A 20,762-nucleotide genomic window follows, 5' to 3' on the forward strand; every position below is an offset into this window, starting at 1 on the left:
TCATTAAAACCACCAGGATTTACACACTCGCTATATATTTCCAATTTATATGAGCTTCTCTTTGTCTTTTATCATTTTTATCTCCTTGTCTGTGCAGGAAAACCACATGTTATATGCACATGCATTAAACTCAAGGACTCTTTCTTTTCCAAACAATGATTATACAAATGCAACTCTATCTTTACCTTTATTGTGAACATACCAATGACATGTTACTGTTGTTTTTAATGTACAACTTTTATATATAATTTTTTTTTACCAGGAAGTAATACATTGAGAGTTGCCTCTCCTTTTCAAGTACTGTATGTCCACCCTTCCACATCATCATCAATAAAACGCTTCCGGACTATTATCTGCTCTACGAAGGCGATATTGTGCCAGATACAGTGATGCTCCAATGCCCCCACAAACAAATTAGCATAACTGGAGGCAAAGAATGTCTCTATCACTGTACTATAAGCTTGGAGGTAGAATTGTGTTAGAAAAATAAAATAATAAGACAAGGAATCTTTACGATCATTTTTGAAATACAATGATGACAATGATGCTAATTTGGTGTTTACCTCCTTGAATCTGGTCTCTAAGATTGATTTTCTTAATATCACTCTTGAGGCCTTAGGTGACGGCACAATTTTAATTTCAAGGCGGTATACACCAACAGCTTTTTCATGGCTACCAGTGATCATCTCCAATTCACAAGGCGAAGATGTAATTGTGGATTTTGAACATCAAGCCAAACGGTTGTTTGACACATTTCTTTCCAGGGGTTGTCAACAAGATCTATTAACCCATGCATGACATAAAGTTAGAGCCCTACACAGGAACCAGTTATTGATTAACAAGAACAGTTCAACAACTGGCCTTTCAGTTCCAGACAAAATTACTGTCCCATTTATTACCAAATACAATTTCCAGGGTAATGCCATCAAACGGATTGTCAATAAACATTGGGATATTCTAGAAAATTATCCAGTACTATGACCTAAACTCTCTGATAGACCAGCAGGAATTTTTAGAAAAATTAATAACTTTAAAAATTCCCTGGCACCTAGTGATATAGGCTCTGGTCCCTCAATAACGATAAATCCACATGGCTACCTACCAAACCCTCTGGGTATTTTCTATGTGGAAAGTGTCTTGCCTGTCATTTTTTACATACAGATAGGAAGACATTTTCTTCTTCTATTTCATAAATTAAACAAGATTAAGAAATGTATTTCCTGTACCAATACACATGTTGTTTACCTTCTCGAGTGCCCCTGAGACCTCAACTATGTAGGGAGGACTAAAATGCACTTGAGTAGACGAATATAAGAACATTTTCCAATATTCGAATAGGCATTGGCAAACATAGTGTTTCATAGGATTTCAAGATCTGCCCTGGCCAAGATCCCTCTTCCCTTATATACAAGGGTATTCAGCTTGTTAAAGTTGATAGAAGAAGGGGTGATAGAGTTAAAGCCCTTTCCAAACAGGAAAGTTACTGGATATTCCAACTCAATACCCTAATTCCTTAAGGATTGAATAAGGAACTCAATATTCTTTCTTTATATTGAATCCCCTAATTTTAGGTTTAATTCAATTGATAGGTTTATAGATTTATGGATCCCTTTTTCAAAATGATCCCACCAATTCATATTTTTTTGTGTATTACCTACTCTGTTTAATATGACATCTTATATTTTGTATGGAATCGGAATCCCCCCATTCAAAATGATTATTAAAATTAATTATATATACAGCATCATACAGTAAGTAGGTCACTATTTTACCTAATATTACACCGGTTCTTTCTGGAACTTTCTGGAACTTGTAAGATCAGTTCCTCTCTTCATTCAAGATTCATTAGATAATCATTACAGTTTACATGTATGATTGTATTTCTATATTAAGACATTTATTGCCATTTGTGGTCTCCGTTCTCTTTTCTCTAGGGTATCACTTGTACCACGAGTACCACTATTACCTGTCCTAACCACAGTCCACCTGAAAGTTATGTTTTCTCTGGAGAAGGTGAACTCTCTTCTGTCATCTCCAAAGAACAAGATGAAAGCGAAACCCATGTACCACAGGTCCAGTTTAACTCTCACAATTTGCCAGGAAAACATTACACACGCTCCAAACGCATGGCTTCATTTCTAACGGAAGTCAAAACTAACATTTGGAAGCATTTGGCTGTTGAGGTACTGAATATGTCACATTTCTGTTTAGCCGACATGACCAGCACAACTGACATACTCACAAGCTGTCTAATAGCAGTACCCACACCAGTAGAGATTTTGTTAAAAGTATTTAGCATAAGCAATAATGATAGTTTGGCAGAACATCATGATGTGCGACAGCATTTTTCTGTTTATGAATATTGTCGTGACTGTCCCCAGTGTATTGGTGAGAAATGGCCTAACATGACACAAATTACGACCCAGAATATAACACAGGGTGACATATGTTATCAAATGACATGTAATCCTGAAAAGATAGGTAAATGTAAACAAGTAAAATTGACGCCCTCAGCATCCACCAACATGACCAGAATATTGTGTAATCGAACTGATGACAAATGTACTAGCGTCAATAACACTATGAGTTGCAATCACACAATAAGTACACCAAGTCATCTTTACTCTGTTAAACTTCCCGTTGGATGGTTGTTTTCTTGTGGTAATACTACCTACACGTACATACCAGGAAACATCTCAGGGGGGCCATGTGCTCTCACCAGGTTAGGGATAATGATGTTTTCTGTAGAACCTGGCTTACATCAAACCAAAGTTAAACGATCCACTATTTCACTTACTGAAGATTGCAATCCACATGTAAATTTATTGTCAACTACTGAAATTGTAAGTCTAGCAGCTTCCCTTGTTGGAGTTCCTGGATTGGCTGTGCATACAGCAAGATCTCTCGCCAAACTGGCATGCGCTGTAGCCAAGGGGTTAAATCACACTTCCCAGGCCCTAGAAGAACTAATGATAGATTTGCAAGGTGCACGCAAAGCAATTTTGGAAAATCGCGCTGCAATTGATTATCTTTTGCTTAAACATGAGCATGGATGTCAAGATTTTCAGGGAATGTGTTGTTTCAATCTCTCTGATCACTCCAAGTCATTACAGAATCATGTGGCTGACATCAAAACTCTTGTTGCAGACATTACTGAGAGAGTTGATCAGTTTGATTGGACTTTTGGGTTAGGTGCATGGATTGGAGAATTGGGAAGGAAACTTCTTATGGGACTGATAGTAATCACTAGCATAATCGTAGTATTAGTTGTTATTTTTTCATGCTGCAAATTCATGTGCTTATCTTTATGTAAAATGATTATGCCTTTTGGTAAGTCAGTTGATCACACATATGCATCACTGAACGTTAATGCCCCCATTCACAGTTTCCCAAATATGATACATGACTCTGGACCTACTGCCACTAGAGTCCAGATACCTTTGATGGATTATGATAATATTCAAATCCAATACGAGACCCCCATATCCTAGAGGTTAATTGTCATTGTCATGACAAAAAGGGGGATTGAAAATGTGCATATAAGGGGGGACTCCATTTTGATTGCTAGATAACCATTTTTCTATAACCATTCTGTACTAACATTTAAGTCTCAGGAACTAACCACATGCCATATGCCATACGTAATTGTGCCTTCTAGTCAGATCTGAGAAAATGACCTCTCACCCACTTATCGCTAGCTGAACCGTATTTGTTCAGACTTATTTTGCCCTGTAGAAACAGGAACTTGTCCCCAGCCATATTGAGCATGAGTTACACAAGAATGCATTACACAACATACTGACATTTCCTTTAACGGCCTCCAAACTCGGTATTGAGCCCCCTTCCCAGACCATAAACTGTCTAACTGTCATTTTGCTGAGATAGACAGACTGTGAATTAAAAGGGGAAGTATGTTCTCATATCTGTGTTTTTTCTATGCTCAAGATTGCTATATAAACTGTCTGTAAACCCTTTAATAAACGAGAGAACAGTTTTTGACAAAGCTTGTCTGACTCGATTACTGTCTTCTCCCGAGCTCGTCCACCATTTTGTTTTCCCAGATCATCAGCGCTTTAAGAGTGGGTTAAAGCCTCCGGAGGTTGAAGTCATCTCGAGTGGCAGCAGGTGTATTCTCACGCTACGACGTCAGAGAATACGAGGATACATTTTCAACCATTATGTGTTATATTTGATGATTTTCAATATGTTTTTAAGTAGTGTATATTTGTATTAACACCCTTATTAATTACACCTGTATTTTCAACCAATCCCCGCTAGAAGAGGTGTTTAAATAGTACGCACTATCAATACCATAGTGCCCCTGATGAAGTAGCGACTGCTACGTAATGCATTAAAAGAGCTACTGTGTACTTGTACTTGCCTTTACATACACCCTAATATCTATTGAGTTGAAGGCTTATTATCGGATTTATTAATCTAACCCTGCTCGGAATTGCAGTGTACTTTGGCTGAATTTGGGCGGTGATGTCACTTGCGAGCGCTCCAGACAGGGTCGCGTCCCGATTGAGGGTGTGTTTCCATTGATACTCACCTGGTTGTGTGGAAAGAGAGGGTGCACGCTCCTTGGACCAGAATGATAGGCTATACCTACTGGAGTGGATATCTATACTGCTATAGCAATTGTGCGTGTACCATCACCAACCAGCCTTACTGGATGTCTGTAAAAGGGACCGTCTGCATTGAAGATCCCTGTTTTTATATAAAATTCATTATCTCCTTTTATATTACTAAATTATTTTTGATACTACACAATGAAAGTTTGCGATTTTCTCTTTTTTTCCTATATCCTAGTTGTGACGGTGAGGGGGTAACCACACATCATTTTTGTTTTTTACCTTGTACAGCTGCTGAGTATGCCATGGAATTCTGCAGATGAGTAGCTGACAACCTGGAACGAATCAGCACAGAGGTTCAATTTTCGCAGAGGTCTCTCCAATCAAGAGTCAAGAGTAATGTGAAAATCTTAATAATGCTGTTGAGAAAGAGACTGCACATTTTAGTGGTAGAGTAAATGTGAGAGAAGAATCGGAGGTGTCTATACATAGCCCCTAAGTAATATTTATAATAATGGATTATGGAGGTGTCTATACTAGTGGAGAAAGTGTAACATCATTTAGCTTATGTTGAAGAATGAAAAGGTCTGTCATTGTGTGGGCTTTGCATCTTGCTCCTTGAAAGCTTGATTATACATACAGTATATTTAATAGTTTTATTGTGCTTACGGATGTAGCAGGTTCAGAAAACTTTTAAACCTGGTTTCCTTTATGAGATGTAGATCTGTGAGGCAGAGATGTTTATGCCACCTTAGATCTAATAGAGAAAAGAGAGGAAATGAACATCATGATATTCAGAATTTGATTTTACTATAATGTGTGTGCTTTGGAATTTTTAAATTGATTATATTATTGCTGCCCATAACCATTCCTCAAATTGTCCCTAATACAAATAGAAATAAACAGAGCAATAAAATTGATGCAAAAAAAAAAAAAACCTCTACTGAAAGATGACAAATTCTGAACACTGGAGCAGATCAGGATGCCAACAGTGGACAAGAACACGTGGAATGGCTAAATGGCATAAGGCGTAAAAACAGGCATAAGTACATCCGTTCTATGTTTTGTAATCAAAATGTATAAGTCATGAAAGGCTCACGTTGAGAAGCATGATACCCTTGGGGAAATAGAATTGGGGTAAAGGCTAAAAATATGAGAAGTTAGTGCAGGAAGTAAGTGCCAGCAACACATTTTAGAATAAGACGTTTAAAAATATGTAACACTAAAAAGACAAAATAATTGATTCTAACCACATCACATTATTTGTGAAGTACTTTATTTATAATGTTACTTATTTATAAAAATGCAGATGAGAAGTCAAGCTACAAGTTACAAAGAAATGCTTGAAGCCATTTTATTAAAATAAACTTAAATACTACAGTTCACTTTTTATTAAATGTGGCACGTTCCTCAATTATATTAGTAAAGTACAGGACAGAATACCAAGTTTATGCTGGATACATTTTTCTATTTTAAAGTACAACGGCAACAAGAAACCGGGATTTTACATAGTGGCACTTTCCTTTAATTACAGCAATAATGTGACACTTGTGCGTCAGAAGAGGATTAATATTCAGAAGTGTCAAGTGTAAAATAATAAGCTGTCAAGAACTATTCTTTAGGGAGTGCTGTTACATGACACATAGTGACATTGCTAAAAGTCTTTGTTACCAATGGGAAAATGAGACTCTTGTTAAATGGTTTGAGCACTTTAAGTAAAACAAAAAAGTTCTTGCCGTAAACAAATATGAATAGCCGGTAAAATGTAATTGTAATGGGTGCTCGCCACAAACAGGACGCAATAGCGAGGCCGAGGTGGGGATATTGAAACACAGACCTGAAGCCACAAAGCCGTGTCCGGATATGGGACTCATTGGCGTGGGTAGCTGGGTCAGTGTAGGAGAGAGCTGAGTAGTAGGAGAGCAAGCCGAGGTCGAGGAGTGAAGAGGTACGGATCGTAGAGGTCGGTAGCCAGCCGGGGTCGAGGAGCAGAGAGATATGAGTCGTAGGAGTCACTAGCTGAGTCGAAGTTTGGAGAAAGTAGCAGAGGCAAGGCAAGGCAGAAGGGTTTGCGACCAGCACACATCACAAGAGATTATACTTAGCCAACTTTCTGGTAGAAGAGGCTGAGCCTTGATAGCATGAAGAGCCAATCAGGCGCAGAGCTGCACAACAGTCAGGAACCAGGCTGGAGCCAATCATGAGACCGGAGCTTGACGGGGGTTGAGCCTGAACCTGAACCTGATCCTCACAGTAATGTTTCAAGTTAATTCTTGAGAGACATGAAGATTTTTTCTAATATTGTACAAATGTTAGAGTATCTCTTTTATTTAAAATTGGTCAATTACAATCAAATTGAAAACATATAAAGAATTAACTGATAACGTTATAAATCTGGAACAATTACATAAAGCAAACCCATCAAAAAAATATATAAAGCCCTGGCTACTGCCAAATCAGAGCTGAGACAGATTCAATTAGAAGATGTTGAAAAAGCCCTGAAATGGACTAATCAAAGATATTATAATAAAGGTAATAAAGCAGATAAACTTCTAGCCAATAAATTAAGTGGGATGCAGGTGAGGTCGCAAATAACGGTGGTCAAAGATAAAACTGGCAATGTTATCTATAATGACAGAGGAATTGCACAAGAATTCACCAAATTCTATACAAAATGATATAACCTAAACTCCAAGGGGGCTTCTCAGTCCTTAAATTCACAGGCAATTATGAGTTATCTAGAAAATTGCAATCTACCCCAACTGACCGAGGAGGAAATTGAGATATTGAACTGTGAGGTTAACCAGACTAAGTTAGTAGAAGCAGTTAAAATTCTGAAAATATCTAAGGCCCTGGGCCCTGATGGTTTCACGAAAGTATACTACAAGAAGTTTTTACCAATACTTTCCCCATACCTACTAGAGATGTATAACTCATTTATGCATGGAAACTCAATTCCACCATCCATGTCGACCGCAAATTTGGCCATTATACATAAAGAGGGCCAAGACCCTATGCAATGCGGTAGTTATTGCCCAATCCCTTACTAAATAACGATCTTAAATTATATAGCAAAATCTTGGTGAACAGATTAAACCCTATTTTGCCTAAATTGATCAGGTTGGATTTGTGTCCGGTAGACAAGCTTCAGATAATACCCGGAAAATAATAAATATAGTGGGTCATGTTCATCTCAATGGAACCAAAGACATTCTTCTAAGTCTTGAAGCAGAGAACGCGTTCGATAGAATAGAGTCGGTATTCTTAGATAAAACATTACAGAAATTTGAATTTAAAGACTCATTTTTGGAAGGAGTCCAAGTATTATATCAAACTCCGACAGCTTTAGTTAAACTTCCAGGGAATAACCCAGACACGATTAAAATTAAAAATGGTACGAGACAGGGATGCCCATTGTTTCCTCTTCTTTTCGCTCTAACGATTGAACCAATAGCTGCTAATATTAGAGCAAACATTATTATACAGGGTATTGTGATTGGAAAAACAAATGACAAAATCTCATTATTCGCCGACGATATTATTCTGACCTTAGGAAATCCCCAGACTTCTTTTCCCAACATCCAAAAAGCATTATCGGACTTTGGGAAAATCTCTGGATATAAAATTAATAATTATAAGTCAGAGGCTCTGAATTTGAATCTCTCAGATCCTGAGATAAAATTATTAAAACTAAATTTTAATTATAGATGGAGTTCCTCGCATATTCCCATATACATGGGAATAAATGTGACCAGACACTACCACTCCTTATTTCAGATCAACTACCCACATCTGTTTGATAAGATCAAAAGGGATTTGGTGAAATGGGAAGGATACCAGGTGTCGTGGATCTGGAGAATAGTATCAGTTAAAATGAATATATTCCTTAGACTACTATATCATTTCCAGACTCTCCCAGTCCGGATACCTGGATCAGAATTGAAAAACCTACATGTAACAGGGTATGTCCCATAATACCTCTCTTTCCCCCATAGTATATCTGTTATGTAAGCCCCTAGTATGTTCAGGGCAGTAACAGGTTAATCCATGGGCCAGTGACCTCCCCTTATGCTCCACTTGCAAGTAAAGGAAGTAAGGTGGTGACCCATGGCCTGTGTAAGCCTATCAGGGATAGGTACAGTCCATGAGCCCACCCCTTCCAGAGACTTCCAACTGGGAGTATCAAATGTAGTCAGTCTTGTGCCGGGAGGAGAAAAGAGCACAAGGGCTGTCAGTCTTCCCCCATCGGGGGAAAGCATGCCCACCCCAGGCTCAGGCCTGTGGACCATCAAGACTCATTGCACCTACTTCCGGGGTATGCACCCTCCAAAAGTCTGGGACTTCGAAGATTCCATTCTGCTGCAATGAAGAGCTGCAGTAATGCACAATAAACCCTGTTCAATATACCTCTGCTTGGGTGTCAGTTCCTGGGCAGGAGGAGTAAGAGGTGTTGTGGTGGGAGCTGATGTCCTGGAACCCAGGAGCCCATAATAACTAGAGGCGCTGAAGTACCAACAAGAAATTCAGATATCACCATAAGCCGGTACTGGTCTCACTACCATCCTACAGATGACTCAGTATTTCCTGGAGCCTAACAGGTACTGCACCACACACATTAGTAACTGCAGTGGATCTCCCGGGGGGGGGGGGGTTTGGGGGAGATTTGGGGGAGTTGGGGGGGGGGTTGGGGGGGTGAAACAGTGTTACATACAAAACAGAATATTTTATTTTATTTGGCAGGGGAAAAGACCCAGAGTAGCTAGGTTGCTCATGATGACTTCAAAGATAAGAAGGGGAATGGGTGTCCCAGATATTTCAAAATATTACCAAGCAGCCCAACTACGGCAGGTGGTGGTATGGAACACACCAACGCAAAACTGCTGGTTGGCTATAGAATCCCAATACGATATAGAACACCTTCACTGCTAATGTCCCTTTGGGCACCGGATAAGAAGGATGTGCAGGCAAGAATGTTTGAAGTAGGGCTGATGAGATTTACCTGGGAGATCTGGAGCAAGTCTAAGGGTAAATTTAATATTGTGTCTCCCACTTCCCAACTCACCCCACTTTTCAATAATCCCAATTTCCCTCCAGGAATATTAGAGTAATTGCTGACCTAGTACATAATGGGAAATGATCTAGTTTCCAAGAGCTCAGAAACAGGTATGAGGCACCAGACTTAAGTATGTTTAAATATCTCCAGATCAGGTATTTTCTACAAAAAATGTCTCAAATTAGAATTCACCTCCCTCACAAGCTTTGAAGCATTATGTAGGAGAGGTAGTATCAAAAAGGCTTGATTATTAGAATATATGCTGGAATGGATGCCTCGGTCCACTTGTCTGATCATGATTATATGTTCAAGTCGACGGCTGACTTAAATATAGAAATTACATAGTTACATAGTAGATGAGGTTGAAAAAAGACGTACGTCCATCAAGTTCAACCTATGCTAAATTTAGACAACAGATACTTTATCCTATATCTGTACTTACTCATTGATCCAGAGGAAGGTGTCAGGGTCTCCTAGACCTCCTGCCTAGCCATAGTTCTTCTTTGTCCACTGGGTGTGCTGCTGCCTTCTGTTTCCTCTGGGTTCCTCTGTCTTTCTGTCTTCTTGTTGCTCCTCTCTCTGTCTTATAGTTCTGCTTCCTGTTTGTTTCCCTTGCCTTTGTTTCGAGTCAGACTCCTATTGCACATGCCTCTGTCTCTGATCCTGATCTGTTCCTGTACCTGTCTGTATTTGATTCTGTTCTTAGTAAAGGCCCTTGCTGGTAATCTGGCTTGTCCCTGTTTGTTCCCTGGTCTCAGTCCCTGCTCCACATTCTCAGCCCCGGCTCCTGCCCCCCTGTCCTGTTCCAGTCTCCTCGTTGCCGACCTCTGCTTGTTACCTGACTGTGCTTTCTGCCGCCTGCCTTGGACCCCTGCTTGTCACCCGACTGCGCTGTCTGCCACCTGCCTCGGATCCTCTGATTGTGACCCCTACTACGCTCCTGCTGTTCTGGCCACAGGAGTCTCCCGTGACAGAGAACAAAGGCCACTTCTGGATCTTGCCGGAACAGATTCTCTACCTTCCTGCTTAAGCAGACCCCATCCGCTTTGAGGAAGTAAGGTACTTTTTTTTGTTTTTTGAAATCCCAGTTGGGATCCTGAAGGTTTTGTTGCTGCAAAGGTTTCTGCAGTGTTTTTTGTGCCACTTTCTCCCTGAGAAGAATTCACTTTTACAAAAAAAAAGCCTTCCCTGCAGTACCTGTTTTTGCCATTTTCAGACTTTCATTACCTGGACAAGGATTGTCTCTGCATTGTGGGTGGGCCACTGCAGATTTTCAGACTCACATTTCTATTTAAGACGGTTACCTTGATTTACTGCTTTCCCTGGTTGGACCACTGCTGTTCACAGGTTCCCCATTTCAAAAGACAAAAGTGCTCCCATTATTTTGTTGCTGCATGCTGTGATTTTCTTGCAATCTATTGTTCTTCCTATGATTGGTTCCAAGTTTTCAGGTTTCCCTGTAGTTTGTTTCTCTGTCTGTTATTTCAATGCTTAATTCTAAAGTTTCAGATTTAACTGCAGGTTTCTCTGTATGATATCACTACACCTGATATCTAAAGTTTCAGATTTAACTGCAGGTTTCTCTGTCTGATATTCCTATGTCTGATGTCAAAAGTTTCGGATCTAACTGCAAGTTTTTCTGTTGTATTTTCCTGCTGTCTATGATATTTCTATGCCTGATTTCTAAAGTATCAGTTTTAACTGCAGGTTTTCTGTCTATATGATATCCCTACCCTTTATGTCTAAAGATTCAGATTTAACTGCAGGTTTTCTCTGTCTATATGATATCCCTACGCCTGATGTCTAAAGATTCAGATTTAACTGCAGGTTTTCTCTGTATGATATCTGTACGCCTGATGTCTAAAGTTTCAGATTTAACTACAGGTTTCTCTGTTTATGTTTTTTCTTGCATTTATGATATCTCTGTGACTGATGCTAAGGTCTCAAAAGGGTCAGCTCTCCTATCTTGTCTCTCTGTGTCTAATATTTCTGTTGTTCATTCTAATGCTTCTGCTTTAAAGACACATTTCTGCTTTACTGTTTCTTGGGAAGTTTGGTTTCCCTACAGTATGTCCGAAGTAAGGGCTCCCACTCTGAAAACAGTCTTGAGTAGTAAATGTGAACACAGTACCACTGATTCTTTAGAACGTCTCAAAGCAAGGAAGAAGAAGAAAAAGAAAGGAGGTATTACTGTGGAAGTTGCAGAAGGAATTAAGGATGAACCTTTAACCTTAGGAAAGTCTGCATTTGATGAAAAAGATATGCTGCAGCTTAAGGCAACTCACAGACTTATCCCAAGAATAGTGGAAGAAAATAAAGAGGTATTTAATCAAGGAATAGATGCCCTAACCTAGACACTTCAATCTGCACGAAAAGAGATTGATTGTCTTCATGGACGTTTAGATAAAGCGCAAGAAGCCAAGGCTGCACTACAAAGCGGTCAATCCTCAGCAATTGCTAAGTGTGTTCTCCAGGAAAAAGAAAAGCACCAGTTGGAGAGTGACTTGGATGTCATGTCAGGTGAGCTGGAGAGGGCATATGCTGATGCTGCCGAGGATCAGCGCCTCGCTTCTAAAAGTAATGAATTCCTGGAAATCTCTATGAAGGAAATTGACAGGCCTAATACAGAGCTTGAAACCTCTCAAAAGGAATTTCACAAGCTAAGCACAGCACTGGAAACCTCTCAGAAAGAGGTTCACAGTCTTACTACAGAGCTGGAAGCCTCTAAGGAGAAGAGTTGCCACTTAAACACAGAACTATGCTCATTGAGAGAGATCTTCGAAGGGTTAAATAGCAGTTTTGAAACTGTAACCCAAGAGTGCAAGAATCTCTATGTCCAAGTCAGTGAAAGAGATAAGAAACTCTATGAATTAGGAGAGGAGAAGAAACAGTTATCCCAGGAAAAGTGTCACGCCGGTATGCCCGCAGACCTGGCAAGACCCCAGTACTGAGGTGGGAACGGTATTAATTTGGAGTGATGGTTTCAATTGCCATACATTTCAAACCAGTGGGATCTTGATTGTGCACTTGCTGAAAATGATGCGATACGTTGTGCGTTGCTAACCCTCTCCTGATGTTATATATATGTTCATATATGCGTCTTTGGACAGGTCTAGTAGTCATACCCACATATTGCAGACCACATGGACATTCCAATAGGTATATTACAAATGAACTTTTACAAGTGATGTGTTGTTGAATAATATAATTTTTGGATGTATTTTTAGATGTATAGTTGGATGTTTTTTTTGCTATATTTGCACGCAGTGCACCTATGACATGGAAAATATCCTTTATTTGTGACTGTATTACGTAACTTTGTTTGTAAAGAAGGGCAGCTAGGGGCTAATTTGCGTCCGATGTTTGGTGCTCTAGTGAATACAATCTGAGGATGTTCTGGCAAAATGCCTGCAAGTTCTTTATCCTTTTTGAGGATGGGCCAATATTTTTTAAATATTTTTCTTATATTTGGTGCCATCTGATTGTATTGTGTTATAAAACTAAGATTAGCTGAATTATTTCTATCTTTCGTCTTATATTGTAGAAGATTAGATCTTTCCATTGCTGCCACTTCAGTTATCGTTTTGTCAAGATCTTTTGATGGATAGTCCCTTTCCAGAAATTTTTTCTTTAAATCTATAGCTTGATTTTGGAATGTTTCAGCGCATGAACTATTTCTTTTAAGTCTAATAAATTGTCCTTTGGGTATATTTTTAACCCAAGATGGGTTATGGTGACTGCGTGCATGGAGATAATTATTTGCCTGAACTGGTTTAAAGTGAGTTTGAGTTTCTATTTGATTATTATTTGCCGAAATGAGTAAGTCTAAATATTCTATGGATGTTAAACTAGAATTAAAAGTGAATGTCAAATTATATGTGTTGTTGTTCATATACTGTTTAAAATTTTCTAAGTGCTCTAAAGTGCCTGACCATATAAAAATAATATCGTCTATGTAGCGCCGCCACAGAACCAAATCCGCTCCAAATGGGCAACTGGACCATATGTGATGTTCTTCCCAGCTACCCATAAATAAATTTGCATAACTAGGAGCGAATTTGGTACCCATGGCGGTGCCACATATCTGTAAATAATACTTGGACATAAAATTAAAAAAGTTGTGATTTAAAATGAATTGAATACCAGAAATAATAAATGTTTTTTGATCAGTGGACATACCCGGATCTTTATCTAGTGTATCTGAAATTGCTTTACATCCTTTTGTGTGGTTTATAACAGTGTATAGAGAACTGACATCAGCTGTCACGAAATAATAATGTGACTCCCATTGTATGTCCTTAAGGGTCTGCAATATGTGGGTAGTGTCTCTTATATAGGAGGGCAACTGCACAACGTATGATTGGAGTTTATTGTCAATATACTGGGATAAATGTGAAGTTAAAGATTGTATTCCCGATATTATCGGTCGGCCGGGGGGAAATTGTAGATTCTTATGTATCTTAGGAATAATGTAAAATAAAGGAATACGTGGGTGTGAATTAAAAAGAAAATCAAATTCTTGTTTTGTGATGATTTGTAAATCTAAACCTTTAGTGAGGAACTTACACTTACACAATGCATTACAGTACACACATATAGTAGGTTAGGTTTATAGTATAGTCACATATATATAGCTTACAAATAGGGTATAGATTTGGTATATGCACTTATCATATTATTGTTATTCTTAATTCATCAGCTGAGATCGTTATTTTAACTTTGTATTGTATTATTTATTTATTTTTCTGCTATTATGTTGCACTGCGCATGTGCGGACAAATGGACATCAGTCTCCCCATAATACTGAATGCGCATGTGCAACAATCTAATTAGGGTGATTTGCGGACTTAATTGGACTCCTATAAAAGAGGACACTATGGGTCATATCTTTAGAACCCCTGAGGAAGAGAGCAGCTCGCTCTCGAAACGCGTAGGGTTAAATTGTTGGGACGCAAACCACTACGCCTGGAGGTGCTACCCGTGCCGTGACGAATCAGCTGGTCATCAGCTTGTACCCAGAACTATCGCAAATCTGCTGCGGTGAACCTGCCACCAGCCACGAGTAGGAAGGAGCGCCGGGGAGAAGTAAGCCCACGCAGCTTGGCGTGTGTAGCTGATATCCTGGCCCCGAACCCGGTGTAAACAGCTGTGTGAGCAGCACGCAATTGCTGCGTTTCATCCACCATCAGCTGCGACGAGGAACGAGAGCCAGGGGAGAAACACACGCGGTCTGGCGTGTGCAGCTATCATCTTGGCCCTGATTCCTGTGCAGTGGCTGTGTGAGCTGAAAAGAGAGGGGATACTCTCAAATATATCCACCGCTTGCATACCATTTTCGTCCGGTGAGTGGGCACTCTACTCGGTGTAGCTGAATCCTGGTCCCATACCAATTGTCCTTAAATTGTTATAGAACATTTGTGTTTATATTATTTGTATATGTTTTTTATGTCCAGTGTTTTTAAACTATTTTATTAAATGTTGTAAAATTCCTATCACCCCTGATCTCAGCTGATATATTTTTTTAGTTTTAGTGGTTTAGTATATGTTGTTTGTCTTTTACATACAGTATTATACTATGTTTTGTGTTTTTTACATTTTCTTTAAGCACATCTCTACCGTCTGGAATCCAATTCGGTTTCTTCCTGTTGGTGAATATATCCTTTACCTGCCGGCGCCTTTTTAACACTATATTTTTTCTCTTGTTCTGTTATCTGACCAGGGGGTCAGTTTTAGTGTTTAGGCAGCCCCCCATGCAAGGGTACTACCTGCATTAGGGTTACATCATATATAGTTAGCGCCACCTATTCTGTGTTTGCATCTGTTGTTTCCCCCTAAGGTTAGCAGCTTTCTATATTAAAATTATGTCTCTGTTATTTGCACAAAGAGTAAGCAGAAATATTGATATCAACCGTATATTTTCCGATGATGAAGTTCCAATTTCTGTTGACCCTGTTCAAAATGATATACAAGAAATGGCAGATAAATTAGAAAAACTTCTCATCAATGAGAATAAACAATTGTGGGATGCTATTACAATAGAAAAATATGTGGAACAAAAACGTATTCCACGAGGGTTAAGATTATTTAAAAAACCCACAAGCGATTTTCAAAGTGAATCATTCATTCTTTAATGGAATCGCATCCTTGACAATTGTTTATTTGAATTAATGCGTCTTTTGATATCCAAGCGAAAAGTATGTCTTGAAACATTAGACAAGGAAATAAATGACATGAAGGGATATTTTGAAAAATATAAAGATCACAGTGAGTTACCGATGTTAGAAATTAGAATTAAAAACAAAATGGACAAATTACAGAATGAAACTATTGCCTCTAAACAGGTAAAGTTTCAACGTGACAAAATTGATTATGCCACTGGATGTTATAGAAATTGGAAAAAATCTAAACAAGATCTTGAAAGATCTAAATCTAACAAAGACAAATATATAAAAGATTATTCCCATAAAATTCCATCTACTTACAGGAAAACTATCCCCAGTAACACCAATAGAATTATTGTGAACGAGCCAGTGCAATTTGTGTCACCAAAACCCCAAAGGAAATCTCACACATTACCGAGACCCAATTTGGTTAGACAAACATCTAGACCCAATGTGCAAGTAACAACTACTAGTTCCCAAAGTGTACCAATACCATCTACTAGTTCCCATAACCAATTAGAGAAGGATATGGATAATATCTTTGATCAATATAATCATCATAACAAATACCAACCTCTGATTGATTTAGACAGAGAACGACATCCTACTGCCTCCAGTCGTGAAGAAGAGAGGGCAACGTTCTCTTTTTTAGATTGGAGACAGTCCAAGGACACCAAAAATGCCAAAGAAGCCATAAGGGACTTACTGGGGAGAGATGGGCCCACAAGGGACACACACAACAAAAAACGAAAAAACACCTTAGAGGAACGAGAGGAGGGCGAAAGAATGGAAAAGGTAACAAAACATTAAAGTTGAAATCCACACACAATAATATATTCAATATTAGTAAATACCCAGTTACAGCAAAGGAGAAAACTCTACTATCTAAAGGATTATCCTTTGCTCCGGTAACCGGCCCTGATAGCTTTAAGTTGTACATAGACATTCAACGCTATGTACGAAAGTTATGCCTCAAGAAATATTTTCTTAGGGATGCACTAACAAGAGCAGATGGTAATAGTCAATTACCCATCTCTGCAGCATCCCCAAAGAATAAAACATTCAAAAATCCATCAACGTTCTTCCCCAAATTTGTGAGTGGTCCATTTGTGGATACATTTGCCCAAATGGTCACTGATGATATTGAAGTTCAAAGCCGTAATTTCAAAATTAAACATGACAATCTCAGTGTGGATGATAAAAAAATCCTATGTGCACTTGAGGATAATGATGCGATTATTATAAAACCTGCTGACAAGGGGGGGGGGGGTTGGTTATTATGGACAAATCATATTATATCGAAGAATCTCTCAGAATTCTGGGAGATGTGTCCACTTACCAACCCCTCCCCTCTGACCCCACCATTCCATATCAACAATCACTTTGTAAGTTCCTCACTAAAGGTTTAGATTTACAAATCATCACAAAACAAGAATTTGATTTTCTTTATAATTCACACCCACGTATTCCTTTATTTTACATTATTCCTAAAATACATAAGAATCTACAATTTCCCCCCGGCCGACCGATAATATCGGGAATACAATCTTTAACTTCACATTTATCCCAGTATATTGACAATAAACTCCAATCATACATTGTGCAGTTGCCCTCCTATATAAGAGACACTACCCACATATTGCAGACCCTTAAGGACATACAATGGGAGTCACATTATTATTTCGTGACAGCTGATGTCAGTTCTCTATACACTGTTATAAACCACACAAAAGGATGTAAAGCAATTTCAGATACACTAGATAAAGATCCGGGTATGTCCACTGATCAAAAAACATTTATTATTTCTGGTATTCAATTCATTTTAAATCACAACTTTTTTAATTTTATGTCCAAGTATTATTTACAGATATGTGGCACCGCCATGGGTACCAAATTCGCTCCTAGTTATGCAAATTTATTTATGGGTAGCTGGGAAGAACATCACATATGGTCCAGTTGCCCATTTGGAGCGGATTTGGTTCTGTGGCGGCGCTACATAGACGATATTATTTTTATATGGTCAGGCACTTTAGAGCACTTAGAAAATTTTAAACAGTATATGAACAACAACACATATAATTTGACATTCACTTTTAATTCTAGTTTAACATCCATAGAATATTTAGACTTACTCATTTCGGCAAATAATAATCAAATAGAAACTCAAACTCACTTTAAACCAGTTCAGGCAAATAATTATCTCCATGCACGCAGTCACCATAACCCATCTTGGGTTAAAAATATACCCAAAGGACAATTTATTAGACTTAAAAGAAATAGTTCATGCGCTGAAACATTCCAAAATCAAGCTATAGATTTAAAGAAAAAATTTCTGGAAAGGGACTATCCATCAAAAGATCTTGACAAAACGATAACTGAAGTGGCAGCAATGGAAAGATCTAATCTTCTACAATATAAGAAGAAAGATAGAAATAATTCAGCTAATCTTAGTTTTATAACACAATACAATCAGATGGCACCAAATATAAGAAAAATATTTAAAAAATATTGGCCCATCCTCAAAAAGGATAAAGAACTTGCAGGCATTTTGCCAGAACATCCTCAGATTGTATTCACTAGAGCACCAAACATCGGACGCAAATTAGCCCCTAGCTGCCCTTCTTTACAAACAAAGTTACGTAATACAGTCACAAATAAAGGATATTTTCCATGTCATAGGTGCACTGCGTGCAAATATAGCAAAAAAACATCCAACTATACATCTAAAAATACATCCAAAATTTATATTATTCAACAACACATCACTTGTAAAAGTTCATTTGTAATATACCTATTGGAATGTCCATGTGGTCTGCAATATGTGGGTATGACTACTAGACCTGTCCAAAGACGCATATATGAACATATATATAACATCAGGAGAGGGTTAGCAACGCACAACGTATCGCATCATTTTCAGCAAGTGCACAATCAAGATCCCACTGGTTTGAAATGTATGGCAATTGAAACCATCACTCCAAATTGGAGAGGAGGAAACGCTGTGAGCCAACTGGGGAGACGTGAGTCCTATTGGATATACGAGTTAAAGACACTATCCCCACTAGGCCTCAACGTTGACTTCAATCTAAAATCCTTTTTGGTAAATTAATTTTAAAGGTTATTTGTCCATTTTAGTTTTGTTCTTTCCTTTCATATCAATGGTTGTTGTAGAGCCAATAAAATTCATCGTATAGACCTTGTGATTCCAGATAATTTTAATTCTGAATTTTAAATTTTATAATGGATTATTGTCTTGCATGTATAAATGTATAATATGTATGTGTAATAAAAATGTATGTAATATGAAATACACTTAGCAAGCACCATGACTTTAGTATCACAAATAAATTGAATAATTTTATTTAATAATATTCATTGTATAATTCCACCAATTATCACTTTTTTAGTTCACTTAGTTAATGTCACTTAAATTAATCATTACTTATTAATTAAGCACCAACACAACTGATTAAAAATATCAGCATATTACATGTCAATTCATTTATTAATATTATAAGTTTTATATTTTACACAGATTAACATTATTCACATATTTAATCTTAATTATTAACATTCACACCATATACACATGTCTAGAATATATTTCATAACATTTATTCACACAATGCATTACAGTACACACATATAGTAGGTTAGGTTTATAGTATAGTCACATATACAGCTAAACCCCGTTATAACGCGGGTCTCGGGGTCCACCCCGAGACCACCGCGTTACTAACGGGGTCGCGAGAAAAAAAAATGGCCGCCGCGCTTTAGCGCATATTCATCCCGCGGGACAGGAGATGGGAGCGGGCATGTCCCTCCGCTCCCCGCTTCCCCCTGTCACCGCGGGACAGGCCGCGGGGCAGGAGATGGGAGCGGGGATGTCTCTCCTGTCCCCGCTTCCCCCTGTCACCTCGGGACAGGCCGCGGGGCAGGAGATGGGAGCGGGGATGTCTCTCCTGTCCCCGCTTCCCCCTGTCACCTCGGGACAGGCCGCGGGGCAGGAGATGGGAGCGGGGATGTCCCTCCTGTCCCCGCTTCCCCCTGTCACCTCGGGACAGGCCGCGGGGCAGGAGATGGGAGCGGGGATGTCTCTCCTGTCCCCGCTTCCCCCTGTCACCTCGGGACAGGCCGCGGGGCAGGAGATGGGAGCGGGGATGTCCCTCCTGTCCCCGCTTCCCCCTGTCACCTCGGGACAGGCCGCGGGGCAGGAGATGGGAGCGGGGATGTCTCTCCTGTCCCCGCTTCCCCCTGTCACCTCGGGACAGGCCGCGGGGCAGGAGATGGGAGTGGGGATGTCCCCTCAGGTCGCCGCTTACCTCAGAACCATGCTGCCTGCATGGAGGTTGTAGCGGGGGGTTTCTTCTCCCCACCGCTGTCCCCGGTGCTCCCGCTGCCTGCGCGGGAGGAGGGGGGGGAGCGGGTGGTGGTGCTGGTCGCGGCCCGTCTGTGTAGAGTGAGAGAGTGTGTGTGTATGTATATATGGGAGAGAAAGTGTGTGTGTGTATATGGGTGTGTGAGTGTGGGTAAGTGTCTGAGTGTGTGTGTAAGTGTGTGTAAGTGTGTGTGAGTGTGTGTGAGTGTCTGTGAGTGTGTAAGTGTGTGTGAGTGTGTGTGAGTGTGTGTGAGTGTGTGTGAGTGTCTGTGAGTGTCTGTGAGTGTCTGTGAGTGTCTGTGAGTGTCTAAGTGTGTGTGAGTGTGTGTGAGTGTCTGTGAGTGTGTAAGTGTGTGTGAGTGTGTGAGTGTGTGTTTGTGAGTGTCTAAGTGTGTGTAAGTGTGTGTAAGTGTGTGTGAGTGTGTGTGAGTGTCTAAGTGTGTGTAAGTGGGTGTGTGTGTGTGTGTGTGTGTGAGTGTGTGTGAGTGTCTGTAAGTGTGCGTAAGTGTGCGTGAGTGTGCGTAAGTGTGTGTGAGTGTGCGTGAGTGTGGTCAGTGTGTGTGCAGTGTGTCAGTGTGAGCAATGAGCAGTGTGTG

At 39.5% G+C, this 20,762-nt stretch overlaps 1 protein-coding gene across 3 annotated transcripts in view; it reads left to right on the top strand.

Moving 5' to 3' along the window:
* The window catches only part of LOC142492127 (uncharacterized), a 44,107-nt gene extending 38,309 nt beyond the window's left edge, over nucleotides 1-5,798 (top strand). For 2 of the 3 annotated variants that reach the window (XM_075594821.1, XM_075594822.1), the window contains exon 3: nucleotides 1,935-3,979. In XM_075594821.1, coding sequence (XP_075450936.1) covers nucleotides 1,935-3,491 — 1,557 coding nt within the window. In that variant the 3' untranslated portion in view covers nucleotides 3,492-3,979. Of the gene's footprint in view, nucleotides 1-1,934; nucleotides 3,980-4,865 lie in introns of those variants that run through there. The other variant, XR_012800761.1, reaches the window with a different exon arrangement.
* Nucleotides 5,799-20,762: the final 14,964 nt, after the last annotated feature.

Source organism: Ascaphus truei, chromosome 4, assembly GCF_040206685.1.
Source record: "Ascaphus truei isolate aAscTru1 chromosome 4, aAscTru1.hap1, whole genome shotgun sequence".
Taxonomy (NCBI): domain Eukaryota; kingdom Metazoa; phylum Chordata; class Amphibia; order Anura; family Ascaphidae; genus Ascaphus; species Ascaphus truei.